This window comes from Triturus cristatus, chromosome 3_1, assembly GCF_964204655.1.
Source record: "Triturus cristatus chromosome 3_1, aTriCri1.1, whole genome shotgun sequence".
In the NCBI taxonomy this organism is placed as follows: domain Eukaryota; kingdom Metazoa; phylum Chordata; class Amphibia; order Caudata; family Salamandridae; genus Triturus; species Triturus cristatus.
Window position 1 is genome coordinate 391,260,297 of NC_140583.1, and position 24,161 is coordinate 391,284,457.

General features: G+C 45.0%; 1 protein-coding gene across 3 annotated transcripts in view; it reads left to right on the forward strand.

Moving 5' to 3' along the window:
* Nucleotides 1-24,161, forward strand: part of MYO5A (myosin VA) — an 847,747-nt gene that overhangs the window by 422,716 nt on the left and 400,870 nt on the right. For all 3 annotated transcript variants that reach the window (XM_085644171.1, XM_085644172.1, XM_085644173.1), the window contains exon 4: nucleotides 23,147-23,291. In XM_085644171.1, coding sequence (XP_085500297.1) covers nucleotides 23,147-23,291 — 145 coding nt within the window. The remainder of the gene's footprint in view (nucleotides 1-23,146; nucleotides 23,292-24,161) is intronic.

Sequence of the window (24,161 nt, forward strand, 5' to 3'; positions counted from 1 at the left end):
ACGCCGACTTAAAGGGAACATTTAAAAGGGCAAAAAAGATAAAGCGATATGCTTCAGAAATAAAACCACATTTAAAAAAAGCTCCAACCTTGCCATTAACGTAAGTTTTGTATATTTTTTATTTGTGAATTGCATAAAATATTAAATAGTTTGTGTGTTTCTTTAATGTTTACTTTTTCTGTTTTTGTTGTTGTTTGTTTGAGTTTTAAATTACAGAAATTACCTAGGTTGGGATTTTATTATCATTTTAAACCACAAAAACAAAAAGCAGGGCTGTGGAGACGATGCGTAAGGTGCTGAATATAAACCGTATACAAGGGGAGCACAGGACCCAGGAGCATCATGTACAACAAAGCATTGACAGAAAGGGAGGAACCAAGAGGGGGTCAGATACCTGTAAGTAAGCTATGCCAACATTTGCAAAGTCAGGGCTTAGCACACCTTGCGGGGAAGTCAGAAGCCCGTTCATCCAAAAACGAGAGCCATACCTATGTAAAAGCATAGACCAATCACACTTCACTCCCAAAAATACCTTGGAAGAGTTTCCTAAAGCGGGGAACAGTTGGTAGCAAAAGGGTACTTGAGCGAGAATCATCCACCACAATCAAACCCTCACAATCCAGTCGGGGCAGGCCAACAACACTGCATCCCATGCAAGGAAATTGGTACCCTTCGGACCCCCTGGGCCTCCTGTCCACGAATTCTCTCTCTCACTGTCCACCCATTTAACTACTTCCATCCCCGATCTATAGAAATCCGAACCACAAGATCATTTCAAGCTCATAGTTATTTGTCTACAAGCAAGAATCCATGCCAGATCTGTAAATCTGTCTGTTACTTTCTTAGCTGCAATGCCTTCATGGAGGCCCAGTAGGCACAGCTGGAGGCTGAGCATGAACTTCCAGTTGGTAGCCCCATTAACCACAGTCCCATACCATGTGAAAGAAACCGACATCGGCCGCATCACTTCTAGGGCAAGCCGATGTTGCAGCCGGAAACATAGCATGTAGTCCCTGGGTGGTAAGATAAGCCTAGTGCAAACAATAAACTGGATGAGCTTGAAGTGAGCATTTCTAGACACACGAGGGATAGACTCCAGCACTCTCTCCTCCTAGCAGCATCTGACAAGGGTGGCCCCAAGTCTTCCTCCCAGTGCGATCACACATTCAACAGGACAGGCTGTGCCTCTTTTAGGGAGAGCTCTACAGAATAGTGTGGCCACCTTTGTATGCCATGTAATGAGAAGATGGCACAAAAATTTGTGTTACGGCGGTTCCGCAACCCCACCACTCACTTATCCCATGTACCAAGCACCGAGTTGTAGAACTAGCCGAACTGGGAAGTCATATGTCTCTTACAGTTCAGAGAAGGAGAAAGATTTGCCACCAACTAAAAGATCACCCAGTATCATTATCCCAGCCGCCATCCACCTATGGATTTCTGACCATACCCCCGGATGCTCCCAGCATTGGGCTGCTAGCAACAGAAGCTCACATGTGGTATGGTGTTACAGTATGTGTCCTCTGTAGCGCTTTAGCCCAAACAAAGCATGCCGTTCTTTTCATTAAATTCATATTTCACACACTAAAGGCAGGGATCGGCTTAATCAAAACACTACTTTGATGGTGATATCTTCTTGTATGAGCTCGTACCACCCCACAGATATGACCTCTATGGAGCCACCCACTGTAGCTGCGCTGCTAAGAAATAAAGATCAATATCAGGCGCCACTAGGCCACCCTCTGCCACTTGCAAGCGCAACTTCCAGAGAGCCACATGGTGTCGCAAAGCTCTCTAGTTTAACTACAGCAATATACTATCAAGTTCCCAAAAGAACTTTGATATAATTGAAGACAACACTCAGGTAAGTGTTGAAAAGACTTTATTCGTTACACCACCACAGGCCAGTCTGCTGGAGTCAGCTGCGGAATCTTCAGAAACAGGCGAGCTAAACCAAGCGTACGGAGGGAAGGGGGTGGGGGGGAATGGAATGTACCAAGTGATAGATTATAACAAACTTCTGGAGCAGTTCCAGCAGGATGGCAACGAATAGATAAGAGGCGGGGCAGGACAACCATTTTCGAGACAACCACATGGCCACTTACTGACAGAAGTAGAGTGGTCCAGAAAAATACAGAGCGTCGCAAGCTGACAATTGTGCGGTTCGAATTTCCTTTGTGCAATTCCCACCTCAGTGTTTGGGCCATAGGAGAATATCCAACCCCCTTGGAATTTCTCCAGAGGGGGTAGATGCTAGACTTGTCCCAGTTGACCTCCAGACCAGAAGACAGCCAAGTTTGTTAACACGAATACAGCTCTCTCAATATCAGAGGCTTCCCCTCTCAAGTACAGCAGTATATCATCCGGGTATAAGGAGCGATATGTACTATCAGAGGCAAGTAGCAGACCCCTATAGTGGTGGCCCAGTCGGACCGTGCACTATAATGATTCCATGGGCAGGGCAAATAATAGTGGGGACAAGGGGCAACCCTGTCTGGTGCTCCGTTCCATCAAAAAAACCTCAGACCAGCGTACCAGTGTGGATCCAACCAGTGGATCAGTATATAGAGGCTTCATCCACTTGATGAAGAGCAGACCAAAGCCCATGCCAAACAAGGTTGCATATAAAAATTTCCAACTGAGGGAATCTAATTCCTTCCTGATGTCCACGGAGATAACCAGTGCAGTCACCGACTGCTGATCTCACTCGTCTAAAGTCAGAAGTAATTGGCGAATGATAGTCATGGTGCTTCGAGTGGGAAATAAACCATTCTGGTTAGAGTGAACCAGGGTGCACATATTGGGGAGCAACCGGGCTGCTTGAAATCAACATTAAACATTGAAAGGGGATGATGGGAGTCGAGGTGGAGTAGGTCCTTATCCTTCTGAGGAAGGGATATAATAGCAGCCTCACTTAGGGGGAAGGGGAGGAAACCCTGTTTCTGCGAGTCCTTGTAGAGAGTTACGAGTCTAGGGACAAGGACCGAAGCAAATGCAGCATAGAATTCTATTGGTTAACCATCCGACTTGGGTACTTTCCCCCTTGCCATATCTTTAATCACACCACATACTTCCTACTCAGTAACATCTGCACCTAATTAATCTGCCACTGTGGCATCGACGGTCACCGGCGAGGAGGATATTATTTATTTGAAAATATCCACCTCGCTACCCGCTCTCCCAGCCAAATACAGATCCCGATAATAATGAAGAAACACTACGTTAATCCCCGCCTGTGTAAAGGCCTCCCGTCTCGAAGCATCCCACACCTGGAGTATGGTATGTCCGTGGCCCTCGCCCTGTAAAAGCCACACTAACATCTTACCCTAATCATCATGCCCTTGTACAAACTGGCTGTGTAAGCCCTGTAATCAAAATGCCGCAAGCTCTCAGCTAGGGCAAACAGTTTTTGAGAATACTTTTTTGAGACGTTTACTTGCCATGCCCCAATCCGTGTCCTCCTTTGTGGTGAATGAGGAGTTAAGTGTGGGCTATATATTTTGGATTTAGTGACAATTTGCCCTAAAATATGGTGGATTTCAATACGGTTAAACCCAGAATTTGAGTTAAACAGGGCAATTCTGAGGGATAGTATGCATCTTGATAAGACTAAATGTAGTCCATGGTTAAGACCCATTAGATCAGTCTTCAAGGATTTGGGTCGCCCAGATTTATATGACCGCCTTGACGGTATTGTAAGAGGTGATCTTGTTTGGGTAAAAAAAAACATTTTTGTGCTGCAGTTCAAGCATCTAGGGAGAACAGAGAGTTAGCTAAGCCTTCTGTTCGCACACACGTTATTACCAAAACCTGTGGGTCTATTTAGCCATAGCTCACATCTGTCACAAACTCCCAACATTTGTCCTTGCTGACTAGTTTCAGGCTGAATTTATTGCACTAACTTCAGACGGATCCAATAGGTTGGAATAAAGTTGAGAACTTGGCCCCGTGCGGTTGTGATGATTTTTATGACCAAGAAATTATGCAATTTGTTTTATTTGTGAAAACTACTGCAGTGTCCGCAATCAATATATTTTACCCTTATTAAGAAGGAAAAAATTCACCCAAGCCTGACCTGCCCTAATCTCTTTACATATGTTGTCTAAAAAATATGTTTGTCTTAATGTTGCAAATTTATTAACAAGTTCAATCAGGATCAGGAAAAGAAGGCGTTGACTGCAATTTTATGTTATGTGTGTTTTTTAATATCATGTTGCATGGTCCTAATCCTGAATTGCTGCAAGCCAACACGATCTTTAATGATTTTAGCTTTTATTTTATTTTAGTTATCATTTGGATTTTTATCTATCATGATACGTCTCCTCATGATGTGTTGTATGTATCTTTTATGGTTGTAAGTAACCTATAAAAGATTATTTTGATTGATTGAAAGGTGGGTCATGGCGAGAAGAACCCTGACTCGTCCTCATTGAAGTGGCTGTGCCCACTCCTCTCGACTATTCCAGTGCCACTTGTGATTTTTGAGGGCCGGGATATCCTCTTGCGCCTCCATCTCTGCTTCTGCCGTTGTGTGCTGCCGCTGTTTCTGCATGTCAGGCCGCACCATACCCTTATCATAGAGCTAAATCCAATACCGTGCCGCAGCCAAGTCAGTGAAGAAGTGCACCTTATCCTCAGCCTGGACTCTCAATCGAGCAAGGAACAGTAAGGAGTATAGCAGGCCCAGTTCATGCAATTTCTCATTTGCTACCATGAACGATGGCCTCTGGGTCTGGACCTGGGGGGTAAAGTCAGGGTATAAGGACAGCCTGGCATTATCCACTACAAAGGGGCATGTGCTCGAGGTTGCTGCAGGATATGATTTGTGTCCCAAAAGTGCAGGAGGTGGGCTATCACCAGGCAAAGTGGGGCCCAATGCAAGGGGGCTGCACCAGTACTCACTCCAGGGCATAGAATTTCGAGAGGACCTTCTCTTGCATTCAGTCCTCCAGGTAAGTCAGCAGAGTGTCACCCTCAACTCGCTCTGGAGCCCCACAATGACGACATTGTTCCTACTGGTTATCAGTGCTAGCCGCCAGGTGCTGCATCTGAGCTTCCAAGGCCATGATACGGAGATCTGTAAATTGGACATTAGGGGTATGGAACTGTACAGTGTCTTCCAGAGTAGTGAGCCTTTCAGAAATCTCAAGGAGTCTTCTTGGATAAGGCAGAGTTCCACTGAGATGGAATCAGTCTTACCCTCCAGACGCTCCCCAGTGTATTCTTTCGTGGCCAGCATCTCTTCAAATTTACTGTCTATATATGAAAAATCCCTGCTGCCAGTGCCCTGCTTGATCTCCTCCTGGGAAGCGCCCAAGGTTGCATCCTCCTTGGTCCACGGTGTGTGCTCCATGCTGACCCCAGCGAAGAAAAAGGGAGCTCAATAGAGAAGATCAGCGAAGTGCCGCCACCCAGCTTCATTCTTAGTGCAGTCCGCACCACATTGGCCCACTAACAGGCTAGCTGGACCTTGAACAGGAGCAACACCAGCCACCGATGAGGAAACCACAGGACAAACCATCAATGTAGATTCCGTCAGCAATGCCAATCAAACCATGCAGCTGAAGGCATTAGCACAAAGGGCCGGGAGTTAGGGGGTCATTAGCTGTAATAAAGTCCATGCCAACAGGCTGCTCTCCAAATTGCGCAAGTCCCAGGACGGCGCAAAAGTAGCAGGCCAACAAACCTGCAGGCTGTGAACTGCATAGAAGAAACAGCCAACCAACAAGTGCTCAGAACAGGGTTAACATCTACTCAGCAGAAAAGGCACCCCGGTGAGCCATGACAAGTCTACCACGCCAAGGCCACACTGCTTGCCATCAGCAGTTAGACACATTCAAACCTCCATGGCATCCTCCAGCTCCAGGTACAAAACAGCTTCACAAATCAGTGCCCCGGCGTTGTAGAGGAGGAGCATGTTATTCATTCCCAGATGCCCCTCACCGACTCCAGTAAGGCAGTGGCTCCCTCAAACCGTTGTATGTATGCCATCTCAGGCATCCCCAATCCAAATGGGAGGTCAAGTGTCCAAAAACAGGATAAGGAGGGTAGTAGAATGGCCACTGCCATCAAAACGCGGCTGCCATCTTGAATCTTTGGGCAGAGGATGTAGCCTTTTATGGCTAGAGCAGTCGACTTCGAAGCTGGGGACCGGGTTTGAGTCTCGGCAGGGATGCTCAACATCCTGTGATTCTGGGCAAACCACTTAATCTCCCCGCGCCTAACAAAAATGAATGTGTCTATCTGTAATGAAACTGGTGCTCATATAAAGCGCTCTGATCTTTGGGTCAAGTTCTCGCTACATAAAACTCTAAAATCTAAATAAATGAATGTTTTGAAACTACCCGTGACTGTCTTCCGCAGTCTGCTGGTACTTCTGAGGGCCCCCAAAGGTTCCTTCAGGGCAGCAACCACCTGAGGTGTCTTTCACATCTGCTGAGGGCGACCGGGGTCATCCCAGCTGAAACTGGGTACAAAGCAGTAGCCGCTAACAATGCGGGGCTACCATCTTGCATCTCCTTGGGCTCCGGCGCCGCCAGGTCTCTCTGTCTGCTGACCCCACCACAGCACTCTAGGCGGGATCAGGAGGCTCTGGCAAGTACACCATCACCCAGAGACTCCCTGCCAGCAAGAGTGAGGCGCAACAGCGGCTGGAAGTGGCAGGGGATCGCGAGAAGCTGACGCCATGTGCGTCCTCAGGTATTGGCTGCTGGTTCTGCCCCTCTTTTGCTACTCCGTAATTTAAGATTAGTGTTAAATAGTTAGTAGATTAGTAATATGTGTTTCCTTTTTTTCCTTGTGGAATAGTTGTGGAATTGTGTGCTTTTGAGTTCTTGTGTGTTTAGAAGTGTTTTGAGTAGGGATAGAATGATGAGGAAGGATTAGAAAAGGGGAAGGTTGTAAGTGGTTATTAGCAGTAGTGGACATGTGCACCTGTTAATGTGGTGAAATAGCTAAAAAGGAGGGGGCAAGTTTTAAAAGGATGTTTGTTAGTAGTGGTCTTATTCGCTTGTTAGTTGGATTAATTGGCTAAAAAGGAGGGTGGGAATTGAAAAGGATGTTTGCGAGTCAGGGGACAGTAAGGATGGAAAAAGTTTGAGGGTAGTAGAATTTGTTTTAAAGACCTGAAATTAACTTATAGTTGCATATATTCACATCATACTTAGTAAAGTTGTATCATCATATATAACTTTATTTCGATCAGAGATCTTAAAAAGTACATAGCTCAAGAAGAATTAAACATTTGCTTAAAAATTTCGACTCAAGGGGATATAAATACCATAAAAAGCTTTGACAGGATAGAAGGAGTAAAACCAAGTAGAAAATATAGTACTTCATACAATACATTTGAAGCGCTTGACCCAAAGTGTATACCAGTATTTTGCAAGGCCAAAAACTATTACCCTACGTGCATCTGCATACAAAATTCTCAATACCTCTAGGTAATGGCCGGGACCAACCAGTCTGCATAATGGAATTATCCACTTTTTTATCAAAGATGTGTAATGTGGACAAAAACAAAGTAAATGCACAATGGATTCAGGGCTGGCTTTGCACGAGGGACAGAGATCATCCTTCGAAATATTACAACACCACTTAAAACAAAACAATTTGGTTGGCAAAGTCTTGTAATGAATTTGAAATTAAGAAACTCCTGGGTCAGACTATCCTCTGGTTTTATTCATTCCTTCTTAGCTGTTGTTTCCCAGAACATCACTTTGAGCATGACCCTCGAAATAGAAGCCAGTCTTTCCGAATTGGACCAAAACATCTCCATCCCAAGCCTCCGCAATGAGCTAAACCATGGAATCCAGGTTACCTAGGGAGTTTCAAAAGACTGGACAGGGCCTCGCGGTAAAGGGTAAGCGCTTCAGCAGTCCATTACCGATACCAGAGCTTGAGTGTATTTTATAGTCTTAACTTATGAGCCAACTGTCTATGAGCAAAATCCAAATAAAGGGAAGTCAGAGGGGTACTGAGTGGTAGGTCTAACGGAGATCTCAGAAAGCGATTTTCTATGCTAGATAAACAATTTGTGTTACCAGTGCCCCAGAGTTCTGCTCCATAAAGAGCCCTCCCAAGAACTTTCATATTGTAGATTTCCAGGGCTGGGGCCACTTGCCTAGACCATGTATGTCCATGAATTTTACTAATGTGAGCGGTCTACTGAGTAAGTGACATTTTCTCTTTCTCAATGTGGGGAGCCCAGTACATATTTGGGGTCAGACGAATACCCAGATAATCAAAAACATTTACTTGCTCTAAAGGACTGTTTCCTACAAGCACACATTTTTTAGATGGTTTAATAATACCTCTTGTGAAAATCATATATTTAGTTTTGGTCTAATTTAATACCAGGCCCGCTAATCGCATAACCGCATGAAATCATTCAGGAGTTGGAGACCTTGCGGGGATTTGGAGATTAAAAGTGTGTCATCGGCGAAAAGAAGAGAAGGTCCTCTTCTTGCGCCGATTTTTGGAGCATCACACCCATCACGATCTGAAAAGCCAACCACCCCATTAATAAAAAGCATAACAAGTGTGGGAGCTTGCACACATTCCTGTCTCACTCCATGTTAAATTGGGAAATTCTCTGTTAGTCGATTGTTCTCCCCCCACCTAACTTGAGCTGTGTTCGAAGAATGCAGTCAAATTAAAATACCGAACAGATTTCCCAGTATACCCATCTCAACTCTCCATAAACTGCCTCTGGGACAATATCAAATGCAGACCGTAAATCAACAAAAGCCACATAGAGCTTCCCTCCCTTAATAGCAACTTCCTTCCAATAGATGCAAAGAAGATGGAACGCCTGATCCTAGGTGCTGGTTTTTGAACGAAAACCCGCTTGATAATCACTCAGGATTCGGGACTCCTGGATCCAATCCTGGATCTTTGCCAAGATCTGTTAGCAAAAGTTTTTCTGCAAAGAGTCAATTAGTCTTATGGGCCTATAGCTAGCCGGCTTAGCTCTATCCCCCTTCTTGTAGATGGAAATTATTTCTGCTATTTTCCAGGAAGGGGGAATTGTAACATCAGATGTAATGGAGTTAGTAAGCAAAGTTATATAGGAGCCCCAGAGGATAGTATACTCTCTATACAAGTAATTTGGAATTCTAGCGGGGCCAGAGGCACGGGCTGGGACACACGAGCGAATCGCTGCTTGCGTTCCTTCATTGGAAAAAACTAGAGCTTCACCCACTCCAGTCAGGACCTCCCCCCCCTCCTATCGCTGGCTGCTTTCATTTCTGTAATGCCTAATTCGTAAAGGGACCCATAATAAGATGAGTATTTTATAGTCTAACTTATGAGCCAACTGTCTATGACTCTTCAGGCTGAACCGTGAACTTAAGAGCCACCTTTCTACCCTTAAGCCAATGCACTGCTTTGCTCCAGAAAGTCTTGGGGTCTTTGGCTGTCAGCGCCCTCTGTAGAGAGGACCACAAGGAACCTTACCAATTCTTCTTTGCTGTCTCCATAGCCTGCCTGTACCTAGCCCTGCTTTCCACTACAGCTGGACGTGCTTTCGATTTTACTGCACGTACAAGCGCCCCCTTTGCTTTCCTGCAGTCCTGGTTGAACCAAGCAAACTGGGAGGCACCTTTCTTATGTGTGGTGTTTATCTTCTTTTTTGGTACCTTGCAGGGTGTACTCAGTATGTCCCTAATCTTGTTATAGAGTGACTCATGGCGGGTGCCCAAAATCTTCACTACATCGTTTATGGGGTATTTGGCCAGATCTTGGAGCTCCTCGCGGACTTTGCCTTTAGCTGCATCAAGAACCCCCGGATGTTCCTCCTACCAGTCCCATCTAATTTGTCTCTCATTATTCGTGATGGATAGGGCACCCAAATTGGGTCAACCAGTGATGTCAGGTTCATGAGTACCCAGCTTGATAAGGGAAAGGACAAGGGCATTATGGTCACTATCTATTCTTTTGGCCACTATCAGTGTCATGGACTAGGGGCAAAAGTTTAAGGGCAACCAAACAGTAATCGATTCTGCTAACATGGCCAGGTCTATTAAAGGTAAAATCTCTCTTACGGTCAGAGTTCGTTCTCCCATTTGTGGTTTTCAGATAATGCTGCAGAGTAAGGGCCAACACTTGAGCTCCTCTCTTCGTCCACCTAACCGTAGGAAGATCTAACTGTGGGATTTGCCACTCACTATCCCACTCCTCCGTAAACTCTGATGGAGTGAGGTCAAAGGGTTCAAATGTGCAGCTAAAATCACCCATTACTAGCACAGGAACATTATCAGAGTTTGGACAAGGCATGGTCTAAGATGCGGATTGTGTTTGTCTCCTCAGTACCCTGCACCACCCTGTTATATACATTAAAAATCCTAGTTTTCCAGCCACTGTCGGCTCCAACGCTATAATATCTAGGGAATCGACGTGGACCAGCTTGACTTTTGACCCTAGTGCAGTTTTGACCCAGACTGCTAGTCCTCCTGAGGTTCTCCCCATCTTTTTCCTAGTAGCATTTATACAACGCAGAAAACCCGCTTCTGTGAGGAGTACATAGACCCCAGGTTTCTTGAAATAAAATCGCATCATAGGAATCCACAAAAGTACACCATTCTCGATCAGCTAATAGATTGGAAATCCCTGCCACATTCCAGAAAAGAAGCCTTAAATAATGACCACAAACTTGGGGGGAGGGGTTGGGTTTGCTAAAGCGATTAGTGAGTACCCCCCTGTCCACTATGTCGGGATGATTGGAAGACTTAGCCCTTCTTCTTGTGCCCACATGTATATGTGTATATGTGTGTATATGTATATATATATATATATATATATATATATATATATATATATATATATTAGGACACATATATAACTGCATACCCTGAAAAGCATAGTTTGCCATTTCAATACATGCACACCACCATGCATGTAAAAAACAGACCGCTGTTGAGGTGTGACCTAAAAAAAAAAGACAAACCTACACCAAAACCCTCCCAGCCATTAATAGGTTCCTTTTCTCCAATACACTGCCCCGACTGATCATGGAGCCATTACTGGTATCTGAGGGGGATCCCTTGGCTCTGAGCATCTATGGGCAGGCGTGCAGAGGGAGCTGCTCACAGGGAGGAAGGTCACAGCAGGCTATGGCCTCTTGCGGGGGGGGGGGGGGGGGGAGCGGGTTCCTGGACGTGGGATCAAAGCCAAGAGCTCCTTGCAGCATGTCCGGCTTCCACTTTCTTTTAGCTAACGGAGGTTTTCACTCTGGGCCTTTTAATTTTGCTTCTAATGTTGTAAATATAAGCCGAAAAATTCAAGCATGCAGAATGTTGCTCTTGTAGGTATGCATGTTTGCTTGCATGGTTTATGCATCTTTGTATGTGTTCCCCTGTTTTTTTGTTATTTGTGCATGTGAATGCCTGTATAAAACAAGACATTTTAAGTTTGGAAAAATACGTAGAAATATTGAAGAAACACATTAAGATACAAAACAGCCATTAGTGCAGTGACAACAGGAGAATGGAAATAATGTAAGGAGCACAAATGCCTCTCCACCGCACTGTGTGCAGGCTTCAGTTCACCCTCAATGCAGTGGCGGCCGGTGCAGGTAAGAGCGAAGTGGTTGGGGGGAGTCAACAGACAATGCCGAGGGAACATAAAAAAAATTTAAAAAACACTTGCCTTGCACTCGCTGCATGGCCAGCTCGAGCAGACTTGTGATCTGTTTCTCTGCCTGCACTGATGCTGGCAGGGAAACAGACACATATTGTCCTTGCCCAGAGGGAGCAAGCATGAATAGCTGCTCCCTCCGGGTGGGTTCAATGCCAGCTCCTGCATCATGCGTTGAGCTAGCCGAGCCCGCGGCTTCCCTCAGGCACCTTCCACTGCCCCCAACATGTTGTATGTGGGTGTCCCTGGTGGGCATCGGGGGAACCCAGCCTTGGCACTGGGGGGATGGGGTCCCCAGGCTCTAATGAGGCCCGGGGAGGGAGGGCCATCATGTCCTCCCTCCCTTTTGTAGGTATATTTTGGCCCAGGAGGAATAGCATTATTTAAATCTTTAATGTCTCAGACCATATTTGTTGCTTGTCACTTATATTTAATGATCTACTTTCTAGCAACTTTTGGTTGGTAATAATCTGTAATAATAAACCAAGAGGCTTGCGACTTAGACTGTCCCCTTTGTTTCTTATCATATTCATTTCCAGTGGGGCTGTATTGAGTCTATTAAAACCTCACAGATAATAACCAGGTTTCTAAATAGTTTTACTTATGACAATTCCTAGTAGCAAAATTTGCTACACACTCACTGAACAAATAAATGGTTACGCCAATAGAATACTGCTAAAGCAAAAGAGATTGTAAAAAATAACCGAAATGTAGTTTTATAAAGGCAGAGCCAGAATCCTGACTAATAACCACGTCCAGTATACCAGTCAGGGACATACTTGTCTCGCTTAGTGTACTGACACTGCGCTTTGACTTGTTCTCCTCTATAGGAGCTGGCAGACACTATTAAGCAGCATTGGGAAATGGGTGGCTACTGAGACAGCAGGGAAATCATTTTAACCTTCCTGCACATGCATCACCTAACAAACTGAAGTCTGACCCAAATTTAAGAGTTGATTATCGCAGAACCTAAAAAAAATAAAAAAAAAAAATTCTGAAGTGCTCCATACAATAAAGACTATGCTTGGTATTAGCAAGTAATGATAACACGCCTGTTGGACTTGGCCCTTCTGGCAGGTTCACCCCTGAACTTTTTTGCTTTTGATTGGTGACTTGGTGTGGTAATTTTTCGGTTTCTGCGCACTTTCCCTGTGTCCCCGGGTAAAGTGCGTGCGTGCTCTGAGTGCATGTGGTGAGATAGGCCTGCCCTCCCATAGGAATGCATGGGGAATGTATGTGTCCCTAGTAGTTCCTGATGCGTGGGGTGTGCAGGCCCGAGTTTGGTATGTGCGGACTCGTGGGAGTGAATGCTGCGCGATGATGTGTGCGGCGTGCATGTACCTAGTGTGGAAGTGCCACTTCTAGAAGTGGGCACTTCTGTGTGCAGTGTGTCTGTCGCGTGATTGGCTGGTCATGTCAGGTGACGGGCTAGGGATTCCCCAGAGTCAGGATGAGTCACCCAGTGGTGAATGGGGAGATCAGCAGCTAGATGGGTGGGAGGAGTACACCTGGGTCCTGAATAGGACAGGGTTTTCCACACACAATGCTGGCCCCGCCCCCTGTGGTGCGACTGACGACCCTAGCCCTGCCAATGAATAGAGTGAGGGGCTGAGCACATCAAGGGTGCTCCCCAACCAGCTGCGACTGGTTTTCCCCCTCACCCTGAACCCAGAACAAAGGGTTTGCTGTATAAAAATGGGGCTGTGTCCCCACAGAAACTGTTCTCTGCCAGGATCTTACCTGAGGGGGGCTGCTGCTGCTGCTGGACCAGAGGACCGCCACTTGGATTACCTCCCTGCCTGGAGGCCCAGTGAGCTGGCTCTGGGTCCAGCCTTGCCCCCCACCCCTGCCCTGCTGCATGCAGGGAAGGACTTTGCTGGGATCGTCCTTTAGGCGCTGGGAGCGCTTTATTTTCCCCCTAGGGCGCCTGGAAGCGCCTTTCATTCACTTATAGCGCTAGGAGCGCTTTAATTGGGGCCAGCAGCGCGGCGCTGCAATTATCAGCGAGGGAACCCCGACGTAGGGATTCCCTGCTATTTTGCGATAATCGAAGCGGGTGCCCACCCCGCATTGTGTGCTTGTTGGCGGGTGCCCACCCCGCTTATTTAAATATTCCTACGGCGGGTGCCCACCCCGCTGTATACTGCATCACGAGGGAGCCTACCCCTCTTATTGCCGAGAGAAGTCACCGCCGCGGCCGGGCTTGAAGGAAGTCGGGCAGGCCGGGGGCGGGACTCCGGGACATCAGGAAGTAGGAGGGCGGGAGCCTACCCCGCCTCCCTCCGAAAGCTCACGGCTGGATTCGAAGCCCCGGAGCAGGCAGGAGCCTACCCTGCGCCCCGGGGCCCTCCGGAGAAGCACGAGACCTGAGGAGTGCTGGCCACGCCCGGTGAGTAGGGCTCCGGTATTCTTGTGCCTGTTGGTGAAGCGCCCGGGAGGAGGACCGAGCAGAGACACCGCGGGAAGTCCCAGGTAAGCGGGACTCCGGGTGATTGGAATCTCTGCCCCTCCCCCCCAGCGGCGCCGCAGTTGCGGGCCGCTCCGACGGGGCCCACCAACGAGAGCGCCCCCCTCGCCCCCAAGAGAGGCCTCAGTCTAGAGGCGCTCCCACATAGGGGGGCAGTTGTTTTGAGGACAAGAGCGGCCCCGGAAGGCAGCGGGCCGCTCCAACGTTGTCCCCCCCCCCCCCCACAGCTGATTAGAGCCTGCGAGGCTCAGGGACATCATTGGTTTTGAGCCCGGTGAGGCTCCAACGATCTAGGGGGCATTTCTTGTGGTCTTGAGCCCACGTGGCTCCTACGTTGCTCTAGGGGCATTAGTCATGCCCAGAGCCCGGTGAGGCTCCAACGTTGGCCCCAGCATCCTTGTTTTACAGCTGCTCAGCACTTAGTGGGCAGTTGCAACGTGTAGGTTGTGCGCCGTGACTTTGCGCTTTGCCTTGACTGCGTGCGCAGTCTGGTCCTGACATTGGGACACAGGGCGTCCTTGCCCCTTCAAGGCCAGTTGGCCTGGGGACTGCCACAGTGGTGGCTAATGTGAGTTCCTGCGCAATTGTGTTCTCCTGCACCTCTGAATGTGTGTTGATGCATCATGTGCCTTGCTTTACACCTCTGAATGTGTTATTTTATGCATCATGTGTTTTCCTTGTTCTACACCTCTGAATGTGATGCATCATGTGTAATGTGCGCTTACCCCTACAGGTATTGTGATACTTAGGTGGTTGTTTTCTCCCTAGTACAGGTGGTGCTAGTGCGGTCCTGATTCCCTGCGCAATATTTTCCTAAGGTGGTTAGGGTTGCGTAGGTGGTACTTACCTGATACCAGCAGATACTGGTTGTGTGCTACATATGTTATTTTGTACTACAGTATTATTCCGATGTTCTAAAAAGTGCTAATTCCGGACAGTGGTCCATGTGGCCCTGTCCCCTGTATATATAATCCCTTGTAAATTCTGCCCGTGCCTGTTGGCACATTGTAGAGTGTGTGTTTTTATCTAATGTGTTGTGTAATACAAAGGTTATTTTCATAGAATACCTTGTGTGGAGTTTCCTTTGCGGTGGGCCTTGGGTGTTGTTGCTGGGTGCGCGCGCAAACGCTTTACACATTGCCTCAGGGATAAGCCTGTCTGCTCGTGCCAAGCTACCAAGGGGGTGAGCAGGGGTTATCTTTGGCGTGTAACTCCCCAGCCCTGACTAGAGTGGTGGTTTCTGTCTGGCTTTGGCGCAAGCCCTAGCCAACCAGAAATCCCATTTCTAACAACGCCACATTGGTTTGTTCTCCTTTGTAAGAGTCAACAAAGAGTAGGAAGTAGACCTGGGAGATGGATAACCAATCGGGTGCCAGGTAAATGAGTTAAAATAGCACATACTGGCACTAAACACCATGCCCCATTTTGTCCCAAATTTGAGAGTTCGATCCAGTAGCACGTTATAAAAATCAAGTATCAAAAGTAAAGTGCTCTGTACGGTAAAGACCGTTCTGGGTCTGGGACTAGCAAGTAATGATGTCACTCCATGACAGTGTGTTCTCCTTTGCAGAAGCTATCCCTAAAAAACAGATGTTTTACGGACACCTGACCTGGGACAACTAGAAAGCTTTGTGACATCAAACTTTTGTCAGGTACTGCAAATCAACCTGTGTGCCATATAATACATCACCATAAATCCTCATTGTACATCACCCATTGCATATATGATGTACAATCTGTCAGAAATTTTTCCTCTAAATGCAGAATGACTCTTCTTGCTTAATTCTGCAATATCTCATGGAATTTGTTGGTAATTCTGCGTCATTACACTACACAGTTATGTCCACCACTAGTTAGAACAAGATTACTAAAATAGAATGTGATAAGGTTGTGTGGGATGGCAACATGTTAGTAAGGCACTACTGGAAAATAATATACAGAATGAAAGGGAGGTAGAGGGTTTACAACTAGGTCCGTCCTCCTTAATTTAATGCTCAAAATGAAAACCCGACAGGGTTATTGCTTCCATGTTACCACTAACTGGAGCACCGAAGAAAGACAACAATGAGGCTAGCCAATGTTGGGATGAGTTAACTGAATTGAAATGCAACCAAATTAAAACTTTAGTCCACGGAATAATAATGGCGGAATGCCTTCGGGCCAACATTGCCCCAAGAGGTTTAATTGTGAGAAACAAACCCTTCATATTCCAAAAAGATAAAACCTTCAAGAAAGATTGGTCTTTAATTTCCTGGCACTGCACCAGAGATTGGCTTGTGCTGATAATAAAAACTGCAGCACGCCTCTCAGAGGAAATGAAAGAGGGAATCCACACACTTGAGATCAGTTTAAAAACATATCCGAGCACAACGGAGTTGAAAAAACAACTAGAAGAGTTGAACAAAACCATGACCGAATTTGAAATCGGGCTGAAAGATACCAAACTTAGGAAAGATCAAAAGGTTTTGAAACATGAAAAAACATATCCCTATACTAAGGATGATTATGTACCCAGCGGAAGGAACCCGGGTTACAACACTGACGGTGACGGAACGGATTCTGGCACGGACAGTTCAGATTCCTCCACCAACTATAACCGAAACAGCAATCGGAGACTCAGGAGACCACGTGGAGGCCACGGCAAGCACCAGAGGGGACAGAATTTCAACTGGCCCACATACCTGGGCCCCCAATCATACGGACCGCCGCCACCCTTCTTCTATAGACCACCTCAGTTTCCCCAAACATACCACCAACAACAATACCAACACTGGGACCAAGCCCAGGAACAACAGAACCAGTCTTTTTTAGGACTGGGCAAAGGGATGCAGAGAGGAAGAAACAAAAGAGGACAACAAGTCCAATGGGCACAACCCCTGGAGACATCAAGGAGCCACACGCGGAGCATGGATCCACCAGACAATCCCACAACGAGCAACATCCCAGCCTAGTTGTCAATCTATCTGAGGCCACACTAACACCTACCCAACTGTCAATTCTTGAAAAAGGACTGGGTTTTGTACCCACTCCCTCAATGGACAAGTTCAGACTCTGCTGTGAACTAAAAGAGTTCATTAGAAAAATCAAACTCAAAGTTTTCATCAAGGACAAACCACCAACAGAAGAACAAAGGAGCGACACAGGATTGAGGAAGAAATCGAACTTTACACCACCGGCAACTAACCTACCTGTGGAACTTCTAGCTTTTGAAAAGGCTGTGATGAAGGAGGTCACGGAGCTAAATCCCAGAACAATCAAAGTGTTCCACAACACAAGCAACAAGGAGCAAGAGGCAATACAACGACTGTCTAATGACAAATCTATCACCATAAAACCTGCAGACAAAGGGGGAGCCATCGTACTACAGAACACTAGAGACTACCAGAACGAATGTCTCCGTTTGCTGGCAGATGAAAGGAACTACGTCAACATAAAAGAAGACCCCCACGGAATGATTACGTGTTGACATTGCAGTTCTCATTGAGGAATCACTGACTAATGACTGGTTGAGCAAAAAAGAAGCCAACTTTTTGGAGAACACCAATCCAATCACCCCCTATTTCTACACTATTCCCAAAATCCATAAGTCTCTGGAAAAACCGCCGGGAAGACCTATAAGGTCAGGAATAGGCTCCATCTTAGAACCTCTGTCCAAATTTGCGGACGCATTTCTACGTCCCATAATACAAAAAACAGACACTTATTTACAAGACACAAAGGCAGTTCTCTGCCTACTAAAAGACCTCCATTTTGACCCCACATCCAGCATACTCATTGGCTTGGATGTAGAGAGTCTCTACACTAGCCTCCTGCATAAAGAAACACTAGAGATTCTAGAAGAGGACCTATTTGAGAACGAGTGGACCTACCACACCCCAAGACACGTAGTCCTAGAATGCTGCAGACTAGCATTAACTGAGAATTTCTTCAGGTTTGAAGAGAATCTGTACCGCCAACAACATGGTACCAGTATGGGGAGCACTTTTGCACCGAACGTGGCCGGCCTCTACGTGCACCATGTGGAAAGGCACAAGATACTAAACAACATCAACCCCCACTTACATCATGTCCAATTGTGGAAAAGGTACATAGATGATGTACTATTGATCTGGGAGGGCACTGAGACAGAAGCCAATGACTTCATGGTATGATTGAACCTACAGGACCCCTTTTTGAAATGTACCTACACCATGAGCTGATCACACCTAGTCTTCCTTGATCTCAACATACTGGCATGACAAGGAGCTTTAGCTACCACTACACATTTCAAGCCCACTGCCAGAAACTGCCTTCTTATTTATGACAGTTTCCATTCCCCGGCATCTGAAAGTAAACCTCCCCTTCGGGCAATATTTGCGCCTTAGAAGAAACTGCACCGACAAACAACTACAATTCCCAGGCTAAAGATCTTAGCGAGAAACTGCTGAGGCGCAATTACCCTAAACACCTAGTGTCAAAAGCAAGAAAGAGGGCTTTTAACAACAATAGGGAAGCCCTGCTTGAGCCCAAAAGTAACAACACCACTGAAACTAAGAGACCTATCTGCATTACCACATTTAATGTTGCATCTGACAAAACTGTGGGGGTCTGAACATACCTACACCCATGTTCAGTCACAGACGTGGCATGAACCTGAAGAACCACCTAGTACACACACAACCCAACACCGCTAATGAGGAAGAGGGCAGTGTTCGACGTTTGCACCCTCTACCCACAGGACACTACCCTTGTAGTAACTGCAGCGTCTGCCACCTCACTTCAGCCACCAATACAGTGAATTTGAATAACAATACCACATGGGAACTGAGACAATTCACTAATTGCAACACAAGGGTAGTGTACCTCATTACGTGCACATTTAATCTCCACTACGTAGGGATGACCACCAGGAAAGTGAGCACCTGTATAGTTGAACACCGGAGTAACATACGCTGCAAGCGTACTACCACGAGAATGACTACCCACTTCCTCGAGAAGCAACACACACCTAATGATTTGAGGTGGGTGGTACTAGAACACATCAAAAACAAAGACAACCTAGAAAAAAAGTTACATGAGAAAGAACAGCGATGGGTTTTCAAACTCCGTACTGACACCCAAGGCCTGAGCGATGACATCCCCCTGGGGCCAGTTTTGCTGAATAGTTCCCTTTGCCACGATCTACCTGATGTAAACCATGGAGGTAGTTTCCACTGAGGTCGGAGTCAGATACCTCCTAGACCCATTGTAACTGCAAACGCATACTATCTTGATAAACTTAGCCCCTTTATTAAGGATAGATATTTTTAAATCCCACTACAACTGGGGATATACTTTCTAGCCATCCATTTGTCATAATCACATGTGTAAAAAAAACATGATATTCCCTGTCTTATCAACACGACTACGTACCTACATTTCCCAAACCGCATGAGGGTGACGAAATTCGCTCTATGCAGATAGCAAGTGTACTAAAATGTTCCATGTCATGACACCGAGGGATACTCCTTGCAGACCACCACAATATCGGTCAATACCTGTAACACTAGTATATCCAGGCAGTTATAATGTGCCTTCTACACAGTCAGTGTGCTCACCTATACTTTGTAATTTGTAAATATTACCCACGTAATTTACTTACAAAACCACAACCTGGAAGGTCCATGTTGAGCAACAGCTTTGTCAGTTTCCTAGTTATATTAATGGAAACGACCCACTTTACACTCGTATTTCTGTAATTTTATACAGAGTATGACTTGAGGATAACGTATCCTACCAGCATGGCCGCCACCTTTTCCATCGGCAACGGCTATATTGTTCTACGTCTCTCGCGGTCTAGTCCTTTCAGACCGAGACGCGGGAGAACGCAGAAGTATTTATGCAGTCCCTCGCTGTAGACACGCTATGATGCGGTCCGGCGGGGAGACGAATAGGTGTCCTGGTGTGGTTTTCCCTAACTTGAAGTAAGTGTCTATTTGCATCCACAGGAACCCTATAACAGGACAGAAGCCCAACTACTCGAGGGTGTCTTTTGCACACGCTAACGATTTCCAACCCTCTTTGTCCTCAAACCAGACAGATAATTTCTCAGGGAAACACCGCCCCCCGCGAGTCCATGAGTCCATGAAGCATAGCTCTGCTTAGAACAAAGTATGTGCTTACAATCGTTTTAAACGCATTTTTCCTTGTCTATGTATGTGTGTCGTATGAATGTCACCTCATGTATGATCTGTGTTTTTAAAGGTACCTACAACCACGCAGCACGTTTGGCGGGCATGTTTATACCTTTCAGGCTGCAACCACCCTCTGAGCATGGACGTTCTCACGCCCCATTAAGGAGCACACCAGCATGGAAGTACATTACATTTTGTACCCACCTACTCTACTAGAGAGAGGGGGCTGTCCTCTAACCATTTCTTTTTACTGTTACAGATCCACTACGTGACATAGTGATCGTATGTATAAACCACCCATGCTTTATTAGTTGCAGCGTTTTCTTGAATTAATAATTCATTTCCATATTTAGGTTTAATAGGAGTGGCAAACACAGGGCTGGTCCCTGTGTGGTCCTGATGAAGAGCTAGGGGTAGGCTCGAAACATGTTTATCTTACACTAAACTCCTACCCATTATAGTTCGGTTTTCTCAGTGTAACACCCCCTTTTAGATATACCAACCTAGGAGCGATAATAAAATATTTAAGCCCACTAGCAAGGTATTTTTAATCACTGTAACCCATTCCACCACACTGTGCACTACACATAGTCTTCCACTCTAAGTGCTCCTACGTATTCTCCGCAAGTCGCAGCACGCCCCAGTTCATAGAGAACTGAGATGGCCCCAATGATGAAGCATGTCACCGTGGGGAAACCCTGGTGAGTGAGGGAACTCAAGAAAGAAATTTTTCTTTCCTGAAGGCAATCTCTGATCATATCGATTGGGAGCCTCTTCCTTCGACTTGGTCCTTAAACCCGTGATCTCGGGTTTTCATTTTGAGCACTACTGGAGAATACACAGAGACAGAGGTAGGTTTAACATTGCACATTTTTATGACACACAATTACAATTAGACATTTTACTCCAATTATACATGTTGAAAGTGGGATTCTAACCAATTTTTTTGATTTCCAAGATCAAAATGAGCACATTTAAATATGAAAGTAGTAGAAACTGTTTCTCAAAGTAGTAGGTAGGTTGTATGCGCTTATGGACAATTAGTAATAACAGGTATGATGTTTTGGAGATATGTCTGTGTACACGTTTGTGATCAATACATCATTTATAAGGCTATAAATGGAATTATCCCAAGTTTAGGGGGATCCCCTGTTAGGATATAGGGCCCTCTCCCTATGAAGTGTCATGCTTTGTCATTGGGACTTGCTCGTCATTGGGTGGGGAATGCAATACCCGACAAACATCCTCATGGAGCTCCTTACGGAAATGTTTTATCCTTAGTTCAAAAAGCCAATAAGGGCTAAAGAACTTCACCCTTAAGAGAAATCTCTCTTTTAGTCTAGAGCGTCAATAGTGAAAGATTATTAGAAGGTGAGCCCAAGCCACTGATCATGACAGAGGCTTGTGGGAGTGCTCTCCTACCCTAGGTATTTACAGTAAGTCAATTGGTCTTAGAGCAAATACTTTTTTTTTTTTTAAACTCGAGCTATGATTTTCAGCTGGGGTAAAATTCATCAGTTAGTATCTGGATGGAGAAGAGTTGGTTGTAGTTATATATATTTTTTTAACTAATTGGGGATTTAGGTGAGTTCCACTCTGAACTCAAAGTTGCTAATTCAGAAGAAAAGGGAAAAGGCTGAACAACTTAAATTAGATGTATTTCAAAGGCTTTTATAATGGCTATTCTGCAGGCGCAGGGAGTTAATTAATTTAGATTAGTTCACTTGTAATAAAGAAGCTTCTGATTTTAAAAGAACTGAGCTCTGAGGTGCATCTTAGACTCGAGCATGGCCTTCTAAGTCTTTGTATCCTGGCCAATCATGCTCCTGTAAAATATTGTGTGCAGTTTCATGATGAAAGCTTGCAAAGACGTTAGCTCTTGTAACGAATGAGATAGCTAGTATAGTGACTAGTGAGCCCAATGTTTAAATTTACTATTACAAGAAAACGTTTTATTGCTCTTCAACAGTATGATTTGAAAAAATGCTGGTTATTGATGAAACTGACAAGTGGGTTATGCCTCATTAAACATGTAGAGCCCCTAAACAGAGTTTGTGGTTTGATACCAATATGTTAGGAGCTTAAACTATGGAAACCATAAAAGATTATCTGTAAAGCAACTTATCTTGCTAGACTGGGCAACACGTCCTGCACATTGAACTCCCTGCGGACGTACACCTCCCTATCAATGCAGAAACTACTCAGCTCACACAAACACACTTCCAGTCCCAATGACACTGATCACCAGCATAGCGTAGCTCATTCTCCTTCCTTATACTCAGGACTTGCACGTATCCTCCCACTCTCAATGCTGGAAGCATCAATAACACACTTAACCAGCAACTGAACCGAATGGAGCAAAAACTCAATTCCCTAGCAAATGACATCTTGCATATAAGACAGGAGCTGTCAAGCCAAGCCAGTTATCTGTGATAGTCGGTTGTTTGATTGTTTGAGCTGCCTAATATGTCATTTACTCCTTTAACGTATGCTGTTCTAATTGTCTGCATACTGTGACCACCCTAACTGCCTAACGATTCTCTTTGTCTCTATTTATGCTTGTACTGGAATCGAAGTGTCTCGCATTATATGTAACGCTACATTTATTCTATTTTTCATTTTATGTAAAGCGATCTGATACCTTAGGGTCTATCTAGCACTATATAAAACTCCTAAAAACGTTTTTGTATGTTTTTTTTTTTTATTGTGTGGTATTTAGTAACTTTACACAAATTAATTTGCATTGAATTGACATCCTCTATACACATATTGAGCAGTGATTTTTTGCTGCCGTACACCCAGATCTGAAAAGATCACATTACATGTTTCTTCCTTTAACAGTGATACTGTTTAATAAAATCATTTTTAATATGCTGTTTATCTCTCGTTTTAGGTATCGTTTTGGTTGCAATTAATCCATATGAACAGTTACCCATCTATGGTGAAGATATTATCAATGCATACAGCGGTCAGAATATGGGGGACATGGACCCCCATATTTTTGCAGTGGCTGAAGAGGCATACAAACAAATGGCCAGGTTTGTAGAATTAATACGTATTCGTGCCGTATATGAGTTTGTATTAGATGGTATTTTTTACAAGCAGCATTTTGCCTTCTTGTAACAAAAGTACAAAATGATAAGTTTTCAATTTTTAGTTCTGTTTTACCCCGCCAAACACACACAACCTGACAAAGATCAATTTCTTATTAGAGAATTTACTTCTGAGGAATGTGATTTGTTTGCATAGGGTAAGCATTTCTGCACAAATATTGTATGGAAGCAGCTTCTTGTCCCAATCTGGGGCTTTAAAAATATTTAGGCAAATAAATAAACAAGGACTGTCGTACTTTGTACAGTTAAACAGAATAGTTAAATTTCTTCAAGTTGAGATTGAAGAGCCGAACAGGACTGAGCATGAGATCCTAAATGCAATGGGTGGTAGATGTCTTTAGTCACAAATGTTAAATCTTCATAAATCTGCATTGGTTTATATAAGTATGTAGCAAATATAGTGCTCAAAACATTAGTGGGGAATTATTTTGATTTTGGTTACGGTTTCATATGACATATGCAATATGTGTATAAAAAGTGCTTGTTATGAAACACAATGGGATGGACATTTCATATTTTTATAAGTCTAAAGATATATGAAATATATGCATCATTGTCTGTAACTTGAAACTCTGGCAGTACACTTTACAAACTTTAGTAAATAAATACTTCAAATCGTTTCCTAAGCACTACCTGATCGTTGCTGGTGAATGGGAATCACCGAGTCAACCTATCAAACAACTCATTTGAAGCCCAAGAACCCTCAGAATTTGTAGGAATCATACATAGACTTGTTGAACAAATGGCAGTAGGAAGATAGCAGAGACTGGCAGCGGTCTGTAGAGCCAGCACTGG